We start from the raw sequence: 21,924 nt of genomic DNA, 5'->3' as shown, positions 1-21,924 counted from the left end.
TCTGTACAAACTTTCTTTGTTAATTTGGTTTATAAACTTTTTAACTTTTTTTTCGTAGATAATATAAACACATTGTATTTTCTGTGTGGCAGTCTAAATTTGAGACGTTTAAGCCTTTCTCTCCAGTCCGTATTCTTTCATGGTGTCTTTATTTATGAGTAGTATGTCTCTGACACCTGACACCGTGGGCTTGAGGCAACAAGGAAGCCAGATCAGGTTTCTGTTATTGTGTGCTAGGAAGAAGGACAAGCCCTGCAGCAAGGCAGAGTTATGGATGGTGGGGGTTGGGGGGAAAACGACTCTCTCTTTTCTTCAATAACCTTCGTTTCTTTACACAACACACTCTACAATGTGAAATCGTTTCGGTTTTTATTAGACCAACATTATTTCGCATGTTCTGGCCAGTCAGATATTTAAGTTGCTACCCTTATGATGATCTTTTCTCCAAGTATTTTAATTTAGTAGTAGGCCACAATATTTAACCACAATGAGGTGATGTTTCAGGAGTGCAGTCTTCGTTGATTGTCATTCAGAATTCAAAAGTTAGGGGGATATACAGGACAGATCCCTTGCAGAATTACTGTAAATAAATTCAGACGGGGGCCATTTTCTCATTTTCACTGCTGAGCTGAAAACAAAGGCTCCCTTATCCTGTGGGCCCACTGTGTACTGGAAGCTTGCTCTGGCCTGTCCCTCCGCTGCGGGGAAAAGTCCCTCAATCATAGCTCAGTCCACTTTGAACACAGCCTCCAGCCCGCAAACTATGTGTGTGTGTCGCATATGATTCAGGATTAGTTTTGTAACAAGCCTCTTATAAAGGGCCTTTAATGGAATTAAATCCACTGAACCTGAAATGTAGTTCTTTAATATAATAATGATCTAATGTTTTGGACATTTTTTTTAAGAGAATAGAAATGTAAGAAGACATGAAAATTAACTTTGACCTTAAGTCTTATCATTAAAAGTTCTGTGTAGCACTGAAGCGTGCTGTCGTAAAGGTTTTTACTCCGAGCCAGGACTAAACCGTGGAAGCCCTCAGCTGCCTGCTGGGAAATTTCAGAGCGAGTATTTCTCATGGCTCTGGAGCCAGCCAATTGGGGAGTGGAGAAGAGCCAGCACCATAGTGGTTTAGGTTGATGAAATCGTTGTAGGCTGCCGATTTCGGCGTGGTGTATGTGCACTGAGGGAGTGACAAAATGAATAAGTTTTAACTTTAAAGGTAAAAGATCTTCTATAGCAGAAAACCTGGAGTAGTCTGTTTGTGCAGTAGCCTGGCCAAGTACTTTATAAAACGTAACGTTTTATAGTATAATAAAACGCAGAACAAATCCGTATTAGTCACATATAACTTTCACAGGAAAGACAATTCTGTGACAATATAGACATATAATATTTATAAATATTTTAACCTAGCAGTGGATCTTGTGGTCACTGTTACTGTACCATGTAAGCATATACAATATGAATTGTATATGAATTGACTACAGAAAGGCTGATTGGAAACTGTGCATGTGATGCCTACATCAGTTGAGGTTTGGTTTCCAAAACACTGCTTTGTGCAAGGCTGTGTTTGTATCCTGTGGTTCTGCCTTCTTCGCCTTGATTTGTCCCAGATGTTTCCTGTATCTCTAGGGTCAAGATTCTGCTAACATTTTCACTGCACTACTCAAATACTATTGTAGGATTATGTCCCCAGTTCTATTGGCTAACTTCTGCTTTGGAGTCTCCTAGTGTGGACAGCAGCTCTATAAAAACCTAAAATAAGCGACTTGCCTCATCTGGCCCACAGATCTTTTAAGATGAACAGTCATCAGAATCATAAAAACATCTGAATTCGTAAGAGTTATGGATTATCGTCATGTCTCTCAGGGGGCTGATTGGCCACTCGAGTCCTTGCGTATGGATTTCCATTTAAGGGCTGATTTTTACCATGACGATAAAGCAAGCGTTAAATGGAAGATTGGAGAGTTTAAATACTGTAGCTGAGATATTACTTGATCATTTTATGCAGCGCGGTTTGCTCCGATTCTAAAATTAATGGACGCCTTTGAGAAACCGGTTTAAAACACCACAGCTTATTCCCACTAATTGTATACTGCATATAACCCGAGACCTTGTAAAGACCGAATAGAAAAAAAACGCAATGGATCTGTGCCATTCTGTGTCTGTACAAAAGCTCCTGGTGCATTTGTTTGCAGATGAAGCCTTATTCCTACGCTTTCCAGATTTGCGACTTTTGACACCCATTGCAACCACCTAATGACTAATTAATGATATAATTTGGTACAGGCTCTAAACAGTTTTCATAATGCCCTTTGCCTTGGTTATTTATTTCTTCTACGAAGGAGTGCTTGCCAATTTCCAGGGCCCCCACTTTGTGGGAGGATGCTGGGTTGTGTTCATGCATTTTGGCAGAGATTAAAGGTGGGCAAGCACCACCCCTTTTATGTGCCTTACTTAATCAAAACAGATGAAAGGGTCATGTGAAGTAAATACGACTCCTTTCTTTTCCGTTTGTGTGTAATAGTGCTACACGTACGATTAGTCATTTGGCAGATGTTCTTATCTGGAGTGATTTACAAAAAAACATACAAACAGGAGGCAGCCTAATGAAGTGCACACAGTTTACATTTGTGTTTTTCAAGTATAGGCTTATTTAGCAAATCCAAAATTTCAATGTTTTTCCATTTTTTGGTAAAGATGCTTTAAAAAGGACTTTCAGCATGAATCGGTTCAGTTCCTTGTTCCAATTCAGTCTTGTTCCATTGCTGAGAGACAAGGACACTAAAGCTCTGAGATTTAGCTTTGGTTTGTAAAAGCATTTCTAATCCTCTCCACACTGTGTTATTCTCTGACTGTGATCACAGTTCAGTCTTCAGAAAGAAGGACAACTGAATGTACTTTTGTGGGCAATCTGCTCCCTGGAGATTCTCATGAAAGGAACAGCAGTGTGTTGGAAAGGCCTTGTGTGTGTTTACGTTTTTAAAGGGTCATGAAGCCATTGTGCGACAGGCTCTCGAAGCTTTATTCTCCAACAGTAATTGAATTTTCTCTTGCTTTCTTGATCAATTCTGTGAATTATTATTAAAAACAAATTCAAGACGCTACCTTCAAACTTTCACATGCATATTCAGGTCCTGACTAATATTTCTTTAGTTTATTTATTTTATCCTTCAAGTAAGTATTAATAGAACCTAAAAGGACCAAAGATAGTAGCTCAGTGTTTGTATCTTAGTCTATTATTGTGTTTTAAACCCAGGTTTGGTTTTCCTTAGGACTCCTTAGGAACGTCTGAACTGTTGTGACCTGTATAATTAGTTTTTGGAAGCCTTGGTTTAGAACATTCAGAATAGCTAAAGTAAAATAGGGATAGAGAGCGTGTTTTTTTTTTTTTTTTTTTTTTGCAATTCCTGAAATAAAAAGCACCTCTCTTTCTTGTGTTGTGGGACGTTTCCGGCCGACACAACAGTGGACTCGCAGGTGCTTTCCTTGCCAGCTTAGTTGCCAAGGAACAGACTATTTCAAGGATCACAGTCCACATGGTTAAAATAATATATGCACTGACCCTAAACTCCCTGAAGAAACCCTTGTAGAATGTGAATAGACCAATGACTGCCTTAGATTTCTTTATACTATAAAGAGATAATCAGGGAGTTGATATACATTTACATATTACACAAACCTACTCTCAATTATTGATAACATTTTAGGCGATCCATGTTTCTCCTAAAAAGCAGCACTTCCTGGCTTCACCGCTACCTAAATAAAGCCAAAGTGTCCTCCCCCTGTTTCCGCCTCGTTGTCTAGGCCTGCTCTGTGCTCACTGAAGGGTATTAAGTTCTCTTCCTGTGAAGTGTACACAAGTCACTCGGTCCCTTCTGTGGGCCTCAGCTTGGTTGGCAGCATGAAACGATCCTTTTCTGGAAGGGCTGAAACCCAAAACGTCACATGTCAGTTCTTTCAGGAAAAGAAGACAAGAGCAGGACCGGACAGGGGAGTTATTTTGAACAAACCACTCTGGTCGAAAATGAGTTAAACATCTCGCAGAAGCAGCTTTATTAAAAAGGGTGACTAGACGAACAGAGTCAGAGCTGATAAGGGCAGGTTTTTAATTCTGAAAGGAGCAGGGCAGTCATGGAAAGGTAGTTATATTTAGGTGAATGTATGCAAGATATTTCAGTAGGTCTCATACAAACTTAGACTGAACCCACACAACCTGCCAGCTCCTCTCTGAAGGCAGTATTTCTAGTATTAATAATGTGCCAGTATTAATAGCACCGCCCATTAAGAGCCTTCTTTCTCATTTCAGAGGAAAGCCCACAAATGGCGATTACCGCCGGGAGCCTCGTGAAAGAAGCCGCAGCCCCATCGAGCGCCTACATGCTGCCCACCTTTACACACACATGCCGAACCTGGCCATGGAGCAGCCACTTGCACTAACGAAAAACAGCGCTAAGATTCCCAACTCACCCAGCGCCAGCCCCATCGAGCGCCAGCAGGTAAGTCACATGGCGGCCATTTTTATTTCATTTTAGCAATTGCAGATTTATTGAACTTTGAACTAAAGTGTGAGCAACATTTTTTCTTAATAATCATCCCATAATTATCAGTACAAAAGTAAACATTTCTCATTTACAAAATGATGTACATTAATGATCATTAATGATAGAAAAGAAATAAGTGATATCAAACTGGTTGTTAACGTTATTGGTGATATTTGGCAAAAGCTAAATTTTACCTGACTGCATACAGTCGTGTGAAATGGAAATAGTTCTGCTTTATATGACACACAACAGAGCTCATCTGCTGACATCTGTTATGACCTGACTTCTTTAATCGATGTATTGTGTATGCAGAACCGGCCCTCCGTGATCACATGTGCCCCTGCAAACAACCGCAACTGTAACCTCTCTCACTGCACTGTGTCTCACAACGGCTGCTCACCTTTAAACTACAGGAGACCTTCTAACTGTGAGTGCACTTTAATATATTCCTAAACCGACGGCAATTCGATCACCTCATACAGACATTCACAGGGTTTTATTCACATCAAGGTATTTTGCATTAAATAAAGTTGATCAAAATTTCACTTCAGACATTGCAGAAGTCTGCAGTAAAACAACTACATCACAAATCCAGGTGCATCAAAGGTTATTAAAAACAGCTCAAGAAGTGATTGTGCTTGGTATTGTGTTTACAGCCAGCAGTTTTAGATTCTATTAGACTAGGAGAATGCGAGCATGGGGTCATGGGAAATAAGATTTTATTTCTCTATTGGGATCCTGCAGTTCGTCTCTGAAAACAGTGTAATTTACTCCAGAAGGGCTTATGTAACCACAAAGCGCTCCTCTCGCTCTCTTTTATTTATTTATTTATTTATTTATTTATTTATTTATTTATTCTTTTTCCCATTTTTGCTATCTTGATCTTGTTTTCAGCAGGGATTTTTCTATTCATCTCTTAGTACTTTTCAATTGAGCATAGCACCTATTTGGTTAGAAAAGGCAGAAATTCAGGAAGTATTACAAAGTCTGTAACAACTTTGACCTTTTTTTTTATTATTTATACATTTTTCCAGTCATCTCCTAAACACCACAGCATTTAAACTACACCACCTGTATCAGCTGTGGCTGGTTGTAATATTTCTTTGGTCAGCTATTTAGTGCTAGTATCTAGTTTTAAGGGGTTCGGGACATTGCCCATAACTGTAAGGCTGTAAACACAGCCGGCGGTCATTTTTTTTTTTTTAATGGAAAAGCAGCTCAAACCTAATTCAGTTTTTTATTATTATTGCTTTTTTAAGTCAGGTTTAAAACTTGAATGATCTGGATTGAGACATTAATATACATATATTAAACCATGGTCTGATAGATCATATATTTCCAGTGGGTGGGCTGGGTGTTTTGGGTGGCTAATATGATTTGATTCCCCAAGGTCATCACCAATGTTTTTTTTTTATTTTTTTTTATTTATTGATTTATATCCTGGCCACAGGTCAGCATGTTTGTATAGAGACACAGTGGAAGGGAATGATTTTGCAATCGTTATCCCCTGATAATGAGATAATGGACTCATTTACCACCCAGTAGCATCCAAGACACACCACACCTCTGATAAACTGAACAAGAACCAGCAGAATGTGCTTAATGAGGAGAGGAACATCCTAGAGAGAATAAAGGAAAATTCAGTACAGATCATTGGTTTATCAATATTTTAATACTTATAAGAAATGAGACACACACACACACACACACACACACACACACACACACACACACACACACACACACACAGGCATTAGAGTCTGTAATGGTGTATGATAACCGCTGCAGACTCACTTAGTCCAAAATCATAACATCATAATCATAAATATGATCAGAAATAACTGGTTAAATTCTACATCAGTGTGATTGATCTCTATTCCTTGTCCCGTTTTAGCAAACGCAACTTGTGACCCTGTGATCGAGGAGCATTTTCGCCGCAGTCTGGGGAAAAACTACAGAGAGACAGAGTCGGTCACCAACTCGGTGTCTATCACCGGATCGGTGGATGATCACTTCACCAAGGCTCTGGGAGAGACCTGGCTCCAAATCAAAGCTAGAGGAGGCTCCTCTGGAAGCCCCGACTCCTCGCCTAACAATCACATGGTCAACATCAATCACTCACCATCCCTAGTTTCCTGAAACGGAGGACCAGCTGCGCATCCCGCTCTCCAAACCGCTTCACTCTGAGTGACCGTGCATGATTCAGTTTCGCTTCCCAGCAGCAGCAGCGCTAACATATAGCCGTGTACATAAACTCACATTTCTTTTTGGTTCGTTTTATCCCTTTTTTTTATTTAATTTTTTATAAGTATGTTTAGCTTAAAGGCCCACTACAATAGAATGAATATGCAGGGTGGGTTTTGCTTTAGAGCAGAGTCAGCTAGCATCCTAACCCCCTGCCTCAGATACCAAAGAAACCTCTGATGCAAACTCTTTGCCCAGTTATATTTCTCCGCCCCCGGCGCTTCCGTCCGCTTGTCTTGCACCACACTTTATACTTGGTAATGGATTCTTAGCTGGCGGAAGCTTTTTGTAACCAAATGTCTTCTTCGGGTTTATCTGTGAGGTGCATACAAAAGGCGGGAAATCGGATGCCATTAGGGTTTGTTTTAGGAAGACCGAGAGAAATCAACATGAGAATAGGATTTTCTCAAGAAAGAGCTGATGATCCTGAGAAGAGGTTTTGTGTAGTCGAATTCCCACCAGTTCTCCCCTCTTACAATGCCCTGTTTTCGTATGCGGATGCTTCACAGAAAGTCTTTTGCACTATTAAGGCCATAAATTACGTGTCGGAGTCTCGTTTTTCTGGCCAAAATGTTTATCGACTGCTGACACGATGGTGGGGTGGTGTTTTATGTCATTAATAAGAGTTGTGTTTGGGGCGAGGGGGAACCATTGATCTTTGGCGTCTATTCTTTGGTGGATGCTGACAACTGGACTGTGTCGAGTTAAATCATGGGCATTTTATATTCTCTCTTTTTTTTTTTTTTTTCCTTCCCCACCCCAAGCACTGTGGTTTTGGTAGAGTAGCTAAGGTTTTGAGGGTGAACTTTTGCTTACAGGTGCATGATTTATGATTATTTTTTAAATAGCTGGTATCTATTATTGTGTAGACATTTCATGTGTAATACTAGTAACCTTTTTTTTGTTTTGTTTTTTCCTCAGATTGTAGTTTATTTTTGTCAGTAACAATCCTAGATAAACTTACTGCTGGTACAGTTGTACTCCATATTATTTTTTATTCAATATACATTTTGGTAGAAGCCAGAAAAAGAGGACAGCCTCCGGACAGGCCATCTATATTATTAACAGTGGATGTTTATGATAATTAATCCGTGGTACAGGATGCGTTTTTTTTTTTTTTTTTTTTTTTTGTGACTGAAACATTCACAGCTGTAGACAGGTCCGCTGAGAGTTGACGTTCTGGCGGAAAAAAAATAATCGCGATCTAATTTTTGGTTGCAGCTATTAGTCTGTTTGTTTTTTCCCTTTTTATTTTTTTATTTAAACACCCGGCCAGTACCAAGGCGAAAGACATTCCTCCCATAGGGAACCTTAGTACAGGTCTCGCTTTTAGCTCAAATTTTTTAGCCAATCTACTAATTAGTAAAAAGTTGATGCTCAGACCGAGGCGTCGCTCATCTTAAGCTTGTCCTTACATTCCTTCTGATCCCATCAAAAACCATTAGACATGAACAAATTTCGGAGTGCTTGCTGCCAGACTGGCGTCATTACCGATCTCAAAGCCTCACGTTCAATAAAGAACTCGCCACACCAAAGCGTTTCGCTTTGTACACATGCGAGATAACGGTCACGTGTCTTCGCATAGACAGCGGAGAGGAAAAAAAACCCACAGCGTACCGAGGTTAAGATCCACACATTTCACTACACTTTTACTAGGTAGGAAACTCGTTCTGTTCTTGACACACATTTACCTTACACACTGTAGGTAAATCACAAATAAATAAAAAAAAAAAAAAAGGAAAAAAATATATAGGTAACTATAAGACCATCATTATGCTGTGCGTAATGAATGTACAGAGAAAAAAAATCGTAGGTATTTTTCGAGGATCAATTAATTTGTTAATGATATGTAGCTATTTAATTTGTTTTCCCTGTCCTTTATTGTAATCATGCTTCTTTTTTTTTTTTTTGGAAGAAAAAAAGTTGATCTTTTTCATTTGTATCTGTTTAAAGGTTTAAAGTGCAGGAACACAGTTATTGAATGAAAACACTGCGTTATAGCCACTCGTGTATTATTTGCTGAAGGCTACTGAGCAGTCTCGATCCAGCGCCCAACACTGAGGCAAGCAAACAAAAATCACTAAACATTACAGGAGCAGGTCCACTGTCAGCGAAACGAATGCTTTCGTCCGCTTTAAACCCAAACGTTTTTGCCGTCCTTCATTTACTTCTTGTGTTTTGCACTGGAGCTGACGAGGCTGACGCAGAGAGCGGTGGCTTTCAGATTTTCAGTCTGAAGGAAGATTTGTACGTTGAGATTTGCGTTCCAATCCGTTTTTATAGAATTCTGATAAACTGTTTTTGTACAAATGGTGTTACTGAGCCAGTTGTGTTTTTGAGGCGAGTGGGAAGATTTAGACACAAGTGTGTATGATGTTAAACTGAAGACTGTAGGCTTCCTGTACTTGATCGGTGCATAAACCTTGTAGCTCCAGTGGCACACTGGAGAAAAATGTAGGACTCGGCAGGTCTCGGTTGAACTTGGAGGACGATGCATTTCGTTGCGCTTTAAAATGGACTCAACTCAGACTTTAACGTTTGTGTTTAACTGCCATTACAAACAGCAAATGTGTGGAAGACCGTGCGCGTTTCCTCAAGAATACACGCTAGACATGAACATTTTGATCTTTCACTGCAAGTGTATTTCTGAATGGTTTGTAAATCTGTATTATACTCATTTTGTGGCCTTGTTTCTCTTTTGAATAAACCAATTGGCAGGCCATTGTTTTGTACTTAAAGTAGCCTCGATGAACAATAAAGAGCTCTTAAACAACACCATGTGACTCTGAGCCGCCTTTATTTCCAATCGAATGTCATCAAATTGTATCATCATCGCCTGAATGATTACATCAGAACATGTAACAGCTCATTTATCATTTATTACAATACAATCATTTATATATAACCATGATATTAATTGTTCTTTCCCTCCACTCTCTCCAAAATTATGTGTGGTGTTTTCATTTATTAACACATCCATTTCTTTTTCTCCTCTGAAGTCTGGACTCTGTGCTTCACCAGTCACAGGAGTAGCAATGAAACCGTGTACATTATCCACCCAAAGTGTCGTATTTCTATATAACTTTATACAGCAACTGTAACTTTGTTCAAAAATATTCATGTGGAATATCCTTTAGACACAAATGTCTCAAATCCCCACCACGTGGGAAGTGGGAGCTCGGATTTCAGATGAGCTGATCAGAGGATGATGAGTTCAAATCCCAGCACCGCCAAACTGCCACTACAACCCTCCACTGCTCAATACTATTGCGATATTATGTGCTAATAAGAGAAATGTTAGTTGAGTAATGGGAATCTCCCAAATGCTAAATGTAAAATCGGTCTCCTCCCAGTAACGCTGCCACTGAGAAACGTTTTTTACTGTACACTACGTCATATCAGGAAACTTCCTCACTGTTACCCGAAAACGCTTTCCAAAAATCACACGGATTTCCCTCTGGGAATTTCCTTAAGCTTGATAATCAATTTAATCAACTTAATTCCAGATTTGCCAAACAATTTTTACTACTTAAATTTCTTGTACAGCAAATTTACAGTACAATATATTTTTTATGGTTATTATAGAAAATGATAATATATTAGGACGTCACACAAACCTGCTTTAAGAACAAGAATTACACCTAATGCATTTTCACCATAAGACAAAATAACTGTCCATCAGCAGATGTACCTGTAAGCAATAGATGCCACACCCTGGAACAGATGGTCAGATCACCTGTAGGGGACCTGAATGCAGCCTGCGCTCACTCTCACGCTGTGCTGTTATTAAAGCAGGAGGAAAAATCAGTGCGTTTCTGATCATCGGCATGTTCCCAGGTTTCGCTTTTTCTAAATAGAGCAGGATGCGTTTAATGTGAAATTAAATAATTACAGATATGATCACGTTTAAACCGAATTCAACCAAACATGACTTATGACTGATTTACACCTGAGCAACATCCTCCATCCCACATTACCTTCTGAGAATGTTGACTCCTTTTTGCATGTAAACAATTTCGTGTAAACGGGAAGTAAATCAGAATCGCTCACATAAACATTATTACTGTGCGTCTTCTTTAATACGCGAGCGCTGGATCCAGATCAGTTCGTCCCGGAGGAATGTCTGTGAATAATATAGTAAGTGATGGTAGAGTTTCAGTAACGAGGGGTCCGGTGCGTCAGGGGGTGTGGATCCGTCTTCAAATACTTTCATCGTCACTCATGTCCCAAATCTGGAACACACGAAAGAAAAAAACAGTCGATTGTGTGTAAATGATGTGCGTTGCAGGAGAATACGTTACACATGCTGTTATATGGAATAGTGGATGTAAAGAATAAACCATAACGTGGTAGGAAATAATCACACAGCAGGGGGGACGGGGGGACGAGCAGCTGGATGTAAAGGAGAGGTACTGAATTGCATATAAATGTGATTATTTAAACAACGTGCCATACTTTTTTTTTGTGTTAAAAAGAAAAGAAAAAAAAGCAGGTCATAATTTAAATTTAAAACAGTCCTTAATAAAAAAATAATAATAATAAAAACAGCTTGTTTTTAAAAAAACAACAAAAAAAACTATCAAATCCTAAAGATTCTCTCAGGGTGGAAAACCTCCTATAGACTGTTGTAAACACTGGAGACTCGATCCATAAATGCAGAATGTCACCGAGATTTGAGGTTGCAGTCCAACATTACAGAAACTCAGCAACATTTCAATTAGGAGACAAAATCTTTTCCTACACATAAAGATCTATACTGTAATGAGCAGAGTGAACAAATTTGATATAAAAAAAAAATTCATGTTTATTTAATCGAAAGGAAAGCAACTGTGAAGCATCAGTGACATCACTACGACAAACAGTTCCTGATTTATGGAAAAACACCAAGATTCAGAACTAAAAATGTTTCAGGAACTGAAGCTGATCCGTTTCCGGCGAAGAATCACCAGCGCACTCTTCTAACTGATGGCTCGTTTATGAACGATTCGTTTGTTTGGAAGAACGAGTCTTTAATGTGATTCAGAACAACGAGTCGTCTCTAAGAGCGATTCGTTCATCATCTACTGGACGGTTAATGTGCGTGAGCGAAGCATCGCAAAATCTCCGTAAGGCTTCGTACAGGAAACAGAATTGAGTAGTTCATCTCTCTACACTCCTAGTTTTTTGTTGTTGTTTTTTTTGTCACGTGACTCCCATCGACGCTATGCAGTTATATATACAAATTCTAGTCAAACTTTCATTTATAGTTGAATTTATTAACTGTAGTCAAAGTTGGTGTATGAAGACGTTTTGGGGATCTGCTTATTGAAAATTTGACATTTTATTTGATTTCTGATTAAAGGAACAAAATCAAGTAAAACTTTCTAGGGGGCGCCACAGCGGATCATCCGCATGTTTTGATTTGGCACATGTTTTTACGCTGGATGCCCTTCCTAACGCATCAATCCCCATTTATCGGGGCTTGGGACCGGCACTAAGAGTGGCTGGGGTCGGTTCCCTCACCGGGGATCGAACCCGGGCCGCAGCGGTGAGAGCGCCGCATCCTAACCACTAGACCACCAGGGAACTAAAGGAACAAAATCAAGTAAACGACCAAAATAAGATTCATTTTGATGAACAAGATTCAAAGAACTGAGTCACTAAAATGATCCGATCTACTCATCACTAACTGTCTGTGAAGAGGAACCTACAGGGTGACGCTTGATAACGATCATCAGTGGTCATTTCACAGCTGACACATTATACACTGCATTAGGAAAGAGAAAGAAAGAAAGAAAGAATAAGCACTGATAAAGAACTGAATGGAGTTACATTTTAAGTGTTATTGTGTGTGCGCTCCGTGCGCCTGGTTGTGAATCAGGGGTTTGTGTTCGCAGACTGCAGCTGTTGTATGCAGTAGGAGTTGGAGACGCTGGATGTGTGATTGATGTGTAGCTGCTTTTGTAAAAGGAAATCTTTTTTTGTTTTGTTTTCTCCCCCTACAGCACACCTGGCTGTCAAAAGCTGCAGAGTGTCATTGACATGCTAATAAATGCCTAGCAAAAAAAAACCAACAAACAACAAAAAAACCTGCTACACAAAACACACACGGTTCGGTGCAGAGCGAGCACTTTGAAGTTTCAGCCAAAGTGAGGAAAAAAACCTTCACAGATAAGTGTGTAAATGTGAAGGTGGAGAGAGAGAGAGAGAGAGAGAGAGAGAGAGAGAGAGAGAGAGAGAGAGAGAGAGAGAGAGAGAGAGAGAGAGAGAGACATTCTGTGCTGTGTTTTTTTGTCAGGACATGATAGAGGCCTGTGACTAAACGTTACACCCTCCCACACACACACTCGCAACTGACCACAGCTTCAAACACAATGTTGCCATGCTGATGCTAGAAAATGCCACACATTCCTACTCCAGAAACGCTCAGCATAGTTTGGATCAGACTGCAGTGGCATCCGGGCAAGCTGACCAACACACACACACACACACACACACACACACACACACACACACACACACACACACACACACACACACACACACACACCAGCTGGTTGTAAAGTCTGCCAGACTTTAGCTTTAGTCAAATTTATAAAGCCCTCCACTGTAAGTAGTGCGTAATATGAGATTGCTGAATTCTCAATTCTGATTGGTCAGAAGCCGTTTATTCATTTTCCAATAGCCAGACATGAGCTGACCCTGGAGCCGTGAGGAAGATCTCATTGTCGTTATAATTAACTTCCAGTCTGTCAATAGATTTGGAGTGTGTGGAGACAGTAGTAAGTTCAGATCCTGTGGAGTAGCAGCAAGGAGGAGGTGGATCGACAATGAAACCCAGGTTTGATTCCAGGGCGGAGAACCAACACAGCCACATGTAAGCACACAACTCAGTGCTTGTCCCGAGGAACCAAGAGCATCTGGTATAAAAACCCGGTATCTTCTCAGTGTTCCAGTTCATTCTGAAAGTTAAATTCAGCAGGGTTGAGATCAGGGTTTTGCGTAGGACACTCAAGCTGAGCGAAGAACTGCCTTCATGGACCTCGCTTTGGGCTTCATGCTGGAACATGGTTTGAGCTTCTAAGTTCCAGTTAAGGGACACCATAACGGTGCAGCACACAAAAAACATTCTAGACGATTGTGTGCTTCGAACTTTGTTGCGATTTTGGGGAAGAACCATGTATGAGTACCTGGTGACCATTTCTGATGAATGTTAGCGAGCTCTTTCTAGAGTCGTAATTAGTCTCAATGCCTACTAGATCACAGGACCATAGGATTCGGATGTGCTTTTTAAACATCCCATTCCACAGCCAGCGCCCATTAGCTGTTTAAATAATTTCTTCTGGAAAGACGTCTCATCTCCAAGGAAAATACACTGAATAAAACCTTAATTATAACTTTACATACTCTTTCTATTATGTTTTTATACAAGATTTGTTATTTAGAAATGTATTTTCCTAATTTAATAACATGAAACCTAACAACGGGGTGTCAACATGCGCTCTGTGTAACAGCGCATTATACTGAGAGAGTAGAAGAGATTTTATACAGCTGAGTGTTCGAGTTCCTGTAATCTGGGACACGGTTTTAAAGGCGTATGCTGTTTTTAAGTACGGATTAATGACTATCCTTGGTCTCCAAATCATCATCACAAATGACAAGATGCTATAAAGCGGTCAGGTTGGCGTAGTCTTGCTGAGAATGTGACACACTCTTATGGTAAACGTGCGCACTGTGTGGCCTCTCGGCTTCTCCTCAGCGTTGCGGTTGTGAGATCGCAGCTCTCGCTTCGTTCCTGAAACACTGTAATTACTCCGACTATGATTACGCGCGCTCTCATGATGAAGAGCAGTATCTAGTCAGATATACTTCAGGTGTAATACTTCCTTATTCTGATTGCTCGCAAGGTGCTGATTGAGTTTCTGGAACAGTCGCTTCGGTAGGAATTTCAACAGATTCGAACGAAAGAAGGAAAAAGAAACACTCGTTTCTAATGTTTATGGTTCTGTAGTAACAAACGTTTTACGCAGGAACTCAATAGATGATGCTCTAAATAAACTGTAAGCTTTTCAGTGAATGGAAATTTGCACCCTACTGTTTTTTCAACCCTGGAGAAAGTCAGATCAGAGATTCTTGGTAAAATGACAAACTGTATTTTTCTCTTTTTCCTTCCAGAATATGAGGAACTAACTAGGGTTCGGGGACATTCCACAACATTAAATGTAACTATATGAAATACATTTTAGACATAATAATAATCATTCGGGAAATGACCAGTGGAATAAGTCAAAATCCCAGACTGACTTGATGGAGATTGGAGATATTATAATTAGAATTTTTTTTATACTAAGCAAGTGCTAGTAAGAAAAATAAGTTAAATGTGACTCAAGTTAGAGCTCGGTGGTTAATATGTTGGACTTCTGATCAGAAGGTCATGAGGTTAAAGCCCAACTCCACCAAGCTGCCACTCCTCAGCCCAAGAATACCCCTTAACTGCTCAGTATACATGAGATAATTATAAGTCACTCTTAACAAGAGCGTCTACCAAAAGCCGTAAATTTCATATCTCCTATTTAATATCTGAGGAAGAAAGACCTCAAATATTACAGGAATCACGGTTTAATGTGTACACAGCATTTTACTCAGCTGCCCCCAAATGAGGTTAGCACCATGAATTGCAGTTGGACATTTAAAGGCTGGAACACTGTACAAAGATCTCAGAGTAATCCCTGTTAATCCCTTCAAAGTGCTTCCAATACACATATGCGTACATGAAGATAAATTCACATACTGGTGTTTTTTGAGCCCTCAGCTGTTTAGCAACACACTATTATAATGACATTCATGTCAGATGTCGAAACGATCGCGTATCAAGATGAACACACAGAGTCAAAAAATGTAGCAGAGCCAATAAACAAATGAGAAAAAAAATGTACACAGTTCAGCAACTCAACACTTTTAAAAAGATGATCTGTATTATATAGTAGAATTCATGTAAATGATTTAGATGAAGGAAGCTCATTGTGTGTGGGTGTGTGTGTGTGTGTGTGTGTGTGTGTGTGTGTGTGTGTGTGTGTACACACATATATATACACACTATATTGCCTAAAGTTGGTCACCTGGTCAAATCCTGTTAATCATGTAAACCTGTCATGCTAAGAGATTATTTTTTTCAATGAAAACTAAATGTAACATCTGTATATTTTTATACATCATGGTATGTGATTTTTGAGCATTGCATTCCACATGTAGTCCAAATTTGCTCTAATAATTCCCTCCACTCTTCTGGGAAGATGTTCCACTAGATTTTGAAGTGTTCTTATGGATATTTGTGTTCATCAGCCACAAGGGTGTTAGTAAAGGCAGGTACTGATGAAGGTGAGGAGACCTGGGGTGCAGCCAACGTTCACATTCATTCCAAAGGTGTTCAGTAGGGATGAGATCAGAGCTCTATAGCAGGCCACTCAAGAGCTTTCTCTGCAAAGCATGTAAACCAGATCTTCAAGGAGCTCAGTTTGTGCACAGGGGCATTTCCATACTGGAGCAGGTTTGTGATTTCAAGTTCAAGTAAATGCAAATTTTTATTATGGAGCATCTAAAGACGTCCTGTACAATTGTGTGCCTTCAGATTTGTGAACCACGTATTGCAGGAAAGGTCTGGTGACCCAATACTTTTGGCAATATAGTGTGTAATACAGTAAGATATATAATCTCTCATATTTTAAGTCCATGGCATCAGTCAAAAGAAGTAACAAGTGTTTTATATATAAACAGAAGCTACTGAAGCCTGTAAATTTGTATAAGGAAAAAAAAGCCACCAAAACTGATAAGAACCACTGGACATAATTACCAGAACAAATAATCAGAGTGATAATGGAAGGGATCTTTTTGTGTGTTTGTGTGTGTGTGTGTGTGTGTGTGTGTGTGTGTGTGTGTGTGTGTGTGTGTGTGTGTGTGTTAATGTGTGAAAAGCAAAAGGTGAAGACAGAGTAATAAAACTGAACAAGCCATTAGGAGGTCTCTAAATGGAACATTAATTTTAAATAATAGTCCACGGAAATGAAATGAAGCAAAGCTCATCTGCATGATGGAGAAAAATCTGTTTTGTGTTTTTATTATATAAATATATATTTTATGTAATGACACACTGTGCTGTGCTTTAGTCTGGAGCGTAGGTTGTAAAATAATTACTGAAAGGAAAAGTACAATAAGGCTGAAATTTTCTCCAGTCTGTTCAGCCAGCAGGTAATGTGATGTGCGAACATTAAGGGTACACAACGCTGGTGTTCATTATGTTTTGACACGTGCGCGCCGCACTTACACCTAAAGCTTTATGACATGAAACACAGCAGCACTCCGAAGAGAAAAATCGATAGGAAATGGTCAACAAATGACCAAGCATTTCAAACCATTCTCAGAAACGCTGCACATTTCCACTCGTCTAATAGCCAGAGAAAAGAAAATGATGACTAATACACAAAATGATCTACACACTAACTAACAACCCTCTCTTTAATGAACACTTTGTGGCATTTGGTAGATTCTGGATGGAAGACAGTGGAGTAACAGGAGATTTAGTTCCACAACAATCACAAGACTCATTTTCAGATCAAGTAATAACATCATTAAAAATAAAAAGAAAACCCACAGTAATCATCAATAATCAATCTGTAAATTGAAGATACAGCATTATATACAAAATGGCTAAAATATTAAATGTGTGAGGTATAAGAAACATTAATTACAATACTTCATTACAATAATGACTGTGTAGTTCTTGTTATGTTGTCTGCTGTAGCACCTTGTTCCTGGGCAAATATTGTTTCATTTCACTGTATACCTCACTCTATATGGTTGAAATGACAAAGCCTACTTGACATGACTAATTCAGAAATAATATTAATAACTGTGGATTTCACATGGTGACCAGCCTGTACCGAACCACCTCTGAATATAATTAGCAAACCACAGCTATTGAAACCATCAATATTATTCAGAAACGCAGTATAACAGGGCGCTGCATCACAGACCGGTATCTCATGCAGTGGGAATAAATGGCATTACTAAAGCAAGAATCCTATTGAGCACAATTCAACAAGTCTCTTTTCACTACAGCCACAGCTGCATCGCCTGCATACATCATCTCTAGCAGAAGCATCGATATTAATATAAAATAACCCTGCGCATTATTGTGCCTGATTTTCCTTGCATTATGGTTTTCCTGGGGATTTGAAATGAAGGCAAATTGTGTGGTTTTTTTTTAAAGTGTTCTAGCTGACTGTTCCTCACAATATCCAGCTTTTCTTGAAAAGTCTTGTAAGTCCTGACCTTGTTCTTCTTCTTCTTTCGGCTTCTCCCATAAGGGGTCGCCACATCGGATCATCCGTCTCCATACCCCCCTGTCCTCTACATCTGCCTCTTTCAGACCAACTACCTGCATGTCTTCCCTCACCACATCCATAAACCTCCTCATTGGCCTTCCTCTTTTCCTCCTTCCTGGTGGCTCTATCTTTAGCATTCTTCTACTGATATACCCCATGTCCCTCCTCTGCACATGTCCAAACCATCTCAATCTCACCTCCCTCACCTTGTCTCCAAAACGTCCTACATGCCCTGTCCCTCTAATAAACTCATTTCTAATCCTGTCCATCCTCATCACTCCCAACGAAAACCTCAACATCTTCAGCTCTGCTACCTCCCGCTTCACCTCCTGTCTTTTACTCAATGCCACTGTCTCTAAACCATACAACATCGCAGGTCTCACCACAGTCCTATAAACTTTCCCTTTCACTCTTGCAGACTCTCTTCCATCACAAATCACTCCTGCTATCACTCTTCTCCACCCACTCCACCCTGCCTGCACTCTTTTAAGTCTTGTAAATTTTGACCAATCAATTTATTCTCATCTGTCAGCCATTGTGGAATGGAAAAACAGCTATTAAATCCAGTCTACCAGCTATTAAATCCCTGGGAATGTCCAGTCTGATCGGTTAAAGCAACAGCAGGCCATTTTGCAATATGTGACGTGACGGCTGAAATCTGCTAAATTAAACTCACGCTCTGTGGACCACCATACACACCAAGATAAGGACCTGAAGTAAGCATCCAAGCTCTATTAAGGTCATTTAGAGAGTAACCAGTCAGCTGGAGTGTTATGTATCATAGAATGGCCTGCCAGGTCACCTCTCTTAAATCCTATTGAACTACTCAGGGATAAACTGGATCACAAGGTCAGAAAGAAATATCCGACTGTAAATAGCCACCTGTTGTGTAAAGCTGTTAATCATGCTGAGAGATGATTTTCCAATGAAAACAAAATGTAACATCTGTATATTTTCACACGTTTGTTTGTCCAAAGTAAATTTTCATACCATTAAGTTACCTAGTTTGTTGCATATAAACAAATACATGCAAACTATTTGTGAATTGAAGTTGTAAATGATTTAATATTAAGTTGCAATTTTAAATGATATTGCATTGTATTATTGCAGATTCAGCAGTAGTCAATTACCGAACGGATGCCTCAAAAATGTTTTAAATGCATCTTATCATGTGAAAGCCTGAGGTTTACAGGTTTACAGCAGGACAATGCATAAAGAAATTAAATCCTACAAATACAGGACATTAGAGTCAGTTAATATTCACATTAAAGAAACACCTTACTGTAATACATGTTTATATATATATATATATATATATAAACTAAGTGGGATCTCCATATACTTCGTTTTTCAATTTCAAGTACAATTAATTGTATGAATTCCACATCTATAATCATCTGAAGCTGTAACTAGAATATTATTATGATTATTACCACAATTGATCAGGTAACATCTCAATAAAAAATCAAGTTGAATGTTTTCTATATATGAATCTCTACCACCTCTACTGCTATACCAATGACAAACGGCTCTTTGTTTTTGATGAGACACACCGGCTTAATGAAGTTGACAAATGTGCAAAGACTCTGAATGTTGAGTAACTTCCTCCTACTTAATTCTGACAAGACTAAAATACTAGAAGCAAGTTTTCCGAGTCTAGATCATTCTGAATGTCCTTTTAGTTACATTGTGTGCTGTAGCAACAAACCTTGGTATGATTATTCCAGTCTTTCATTTGAAACTTCAGTAGATAATGTTACTATAATCACTTTTTTTATGTTGTAATTAACATATTACTATGATATGCAAAAACTAGTTCATGCTTTTGTTACCTCTATGCTTGTTCCATAAAATAGCTGCATAAATAGATCCAGTTAGTCCAGAATGCAGCAGCCAGAGCTCTAACAAGATCCCATTCATGGTGCACTAGCTCTCAGTAAACATTTAGTTTAGATTATAAAATAATTACCTATAAAGCGCATTCTGGACTTGAGCCACAGAAATAAAATTTTGAATGATCTGCCACAGCTTGGTGCAGGCTCTTTGTTAGTACCTAGAATATTTAAAGTTGCAGCATGGGGCAGAGTTTTTGCTTACAAAATGCCACAGTTTTGGAACAGCCCTTAGTAAAGCCTTTTGATAATAGGATGTTTAGATGCTGTCAGCCCTAACTATCACATGTTCAGTCCGTTTGTTAATGAATCTTTATGTCACTGAGTGCCTGCAGATTTGTATTGTATTATCCTTATGTCCTCTCATTATGGTTTTCCTTGTAACCATCACCTCTGGCTTGCTGATTCAGGATAAGTCTAAATCAATATAGGATTGTTGTAGCAACGTCTGTGTAAATAAAACTGAATTAAACTGAAATGACAGGCATTAATATCTACGCTGGCATCGACATATTGCCGAGTTGCATAGTTTTTAGCTATGTGTTGATAATTGTTGACACAAGCAAAAGTGACAATTTTTAAGTGTTTATTTCATATCCAAAATCATTTCTTCTTCAAATTATGGAATGATACATTCCTAAATTGTCCTGCACTGCACCTTATTATAACGAGTTTATTTTTGATTGCCTCTACGATGTTCACAGACTCAATAAACCAGTAATAAAACAGTGTAATTTACTTTTAAAAGTGTTTTTCTTAAAAGAATAAAGGGTTGTATCATGGAGGACATGCGGTACAATGCCAGTGTAAATTGGAACACTGCAATGGAACCCAAAGGAACGCAGTGTCTGTGATGTGAAATTCAGTCAAGAACATTCAAAAACTTTAATGATCTCCAGTGGGATCATAAAGTAAAAATCATTAAGACACCAACTTTCATACAAGCTGACGATTAAAAAGTTCCTACAATTATCCACTGCAGTCATACACACATTAATAGTTCTGTTCGCTATAAAAGTAATTTATTCAAAAATTGATGGATTATGCTAACGGAATTTAGACTAGTATCCCACATACTGACAATGAACTATAGAACTGCCTCAAACTACCACACAATAGCAGGGATCCGAAATTAGTTTGGGACTGATTTTTAATCACACTCCTAAAAACACTCCCAAACCCATCATATGACATTTGTCAGAAACCCTCATCCAGGTTTTTGAAGCCTCTAATAATAAATCAATTCTGATAATGGGTCATTAGGTCACAAACTAAGAATAAGCAAATAAACTGTTGCGAGAGTAAGTAGTTAGAAAAGCAAGGATTTTATTAAGTATTTCTGGAAGAGCTCGTTCTTCAGGCCTTGTGTGAAGACTGCTAGTGACTCAGCTGTTTAGACATCAGGGGAAAATTCATTCTACAACCCAGATGCCAGATCAGAGAACAGTCTTAATGCATTTCCTCATTGTACCCTTCCTTGAGAGCAGTGGCTGAGAATAGGAGGAAGCATTGTACAATGTGTGGTGAGGTAAGTGCTATGAGGTAGAGATGCACTCGCCAGTTTTTGGCTTCGTAGGAAAGCATCAGTGTTTTAAATCTAATGTGGGCTGCTAGAGGAAGTCAGTAGAGAGAGAGCTTAGAAATGGGGTGGTGTGGGAGGAGATTTAATGAGTCCCATTCCTTCCCATAGCTATTACTTTGGTTTGAATCTGTCCACAACCTTCCAAATGGGTCAGATGCTTACGGACATTGATAGCATGCAAATGTTGCCTATACTTTTACCAAAGCCACCACCTTTAAGTTCATTTCTATAAAACTTTTTTTTCAATGGACTTTGTTTCAAAGCAGCTTTACGAAACTCAAGAATTAAAGTGAATTATGTGT

General features: G+C 39.1%; 2 protein-coding genes across 4 annotated transcripts in view; one reads left to right on the top strand and one right to left on the bottom strand.

Annotated features, from left to right (window-relative positions):
* The window catches only part of vgll4b (vestigial-like family member 4b), a 35,244-nt gene extending 25,681 nt beyond the window's left edge, over positions 1–9,563 (top strand). For all 3 annotated transcript variants that reach the window (XM_083534284.1, XM_083534283.1, XM_083534282.1), the window contains 3 exons: positions 4,310–4,499; positions 4,857–4,971; positions 6,439–9,563. In XM_083534284.1, coding sequence (XP_083390410.1) covers positions 4,310–4,499; positions 4,857–4,971; positions 6,439–6,683 — 550 coding nt within the window. In that variant the 3' untranslated portion in view covers positions 6,684–9,563. The remainder of the gene's footprint in view (positions 1–4,309; positions 4,500–4,856; positions 4,972–6,438) is intronic.
* The window catches only part of atg7 (ATG7 autophagy related 7 homolog), a 126,699-nt gene continuing 113,455 nt past the window's right edge, over positions 8,681–21,924 (bottom strand). The window contains exon 20 of the mRNA XM_083534123.1: positions 8,681–11,020. Coding sequence (XP_083390249.1) covers positions 10,988–11,020 — 33 coding nt within the window. The 3' untranslated portion in view covers positions 8,681–10,987. The remainder of the gene's footprint in view (positions 11,021–21,924) is intronic.

Source organism: Silurus aristotelis (assembly GCF_946808225.1).
Source record: "Silurus aristotelis genome assembly, chromosome: 28".
Lineage (NCBI taxonomy): Eukaryota > Metazoa > Chordata > Actinopteri > Siluriformes > Siluridae > Silurus > Silurus aristotelis.
The sequence above is the reverse complement of the archived record's forward strand: the minus strand, read 5'-3'. Positions and strand labels throughout refer to the sequence as shown.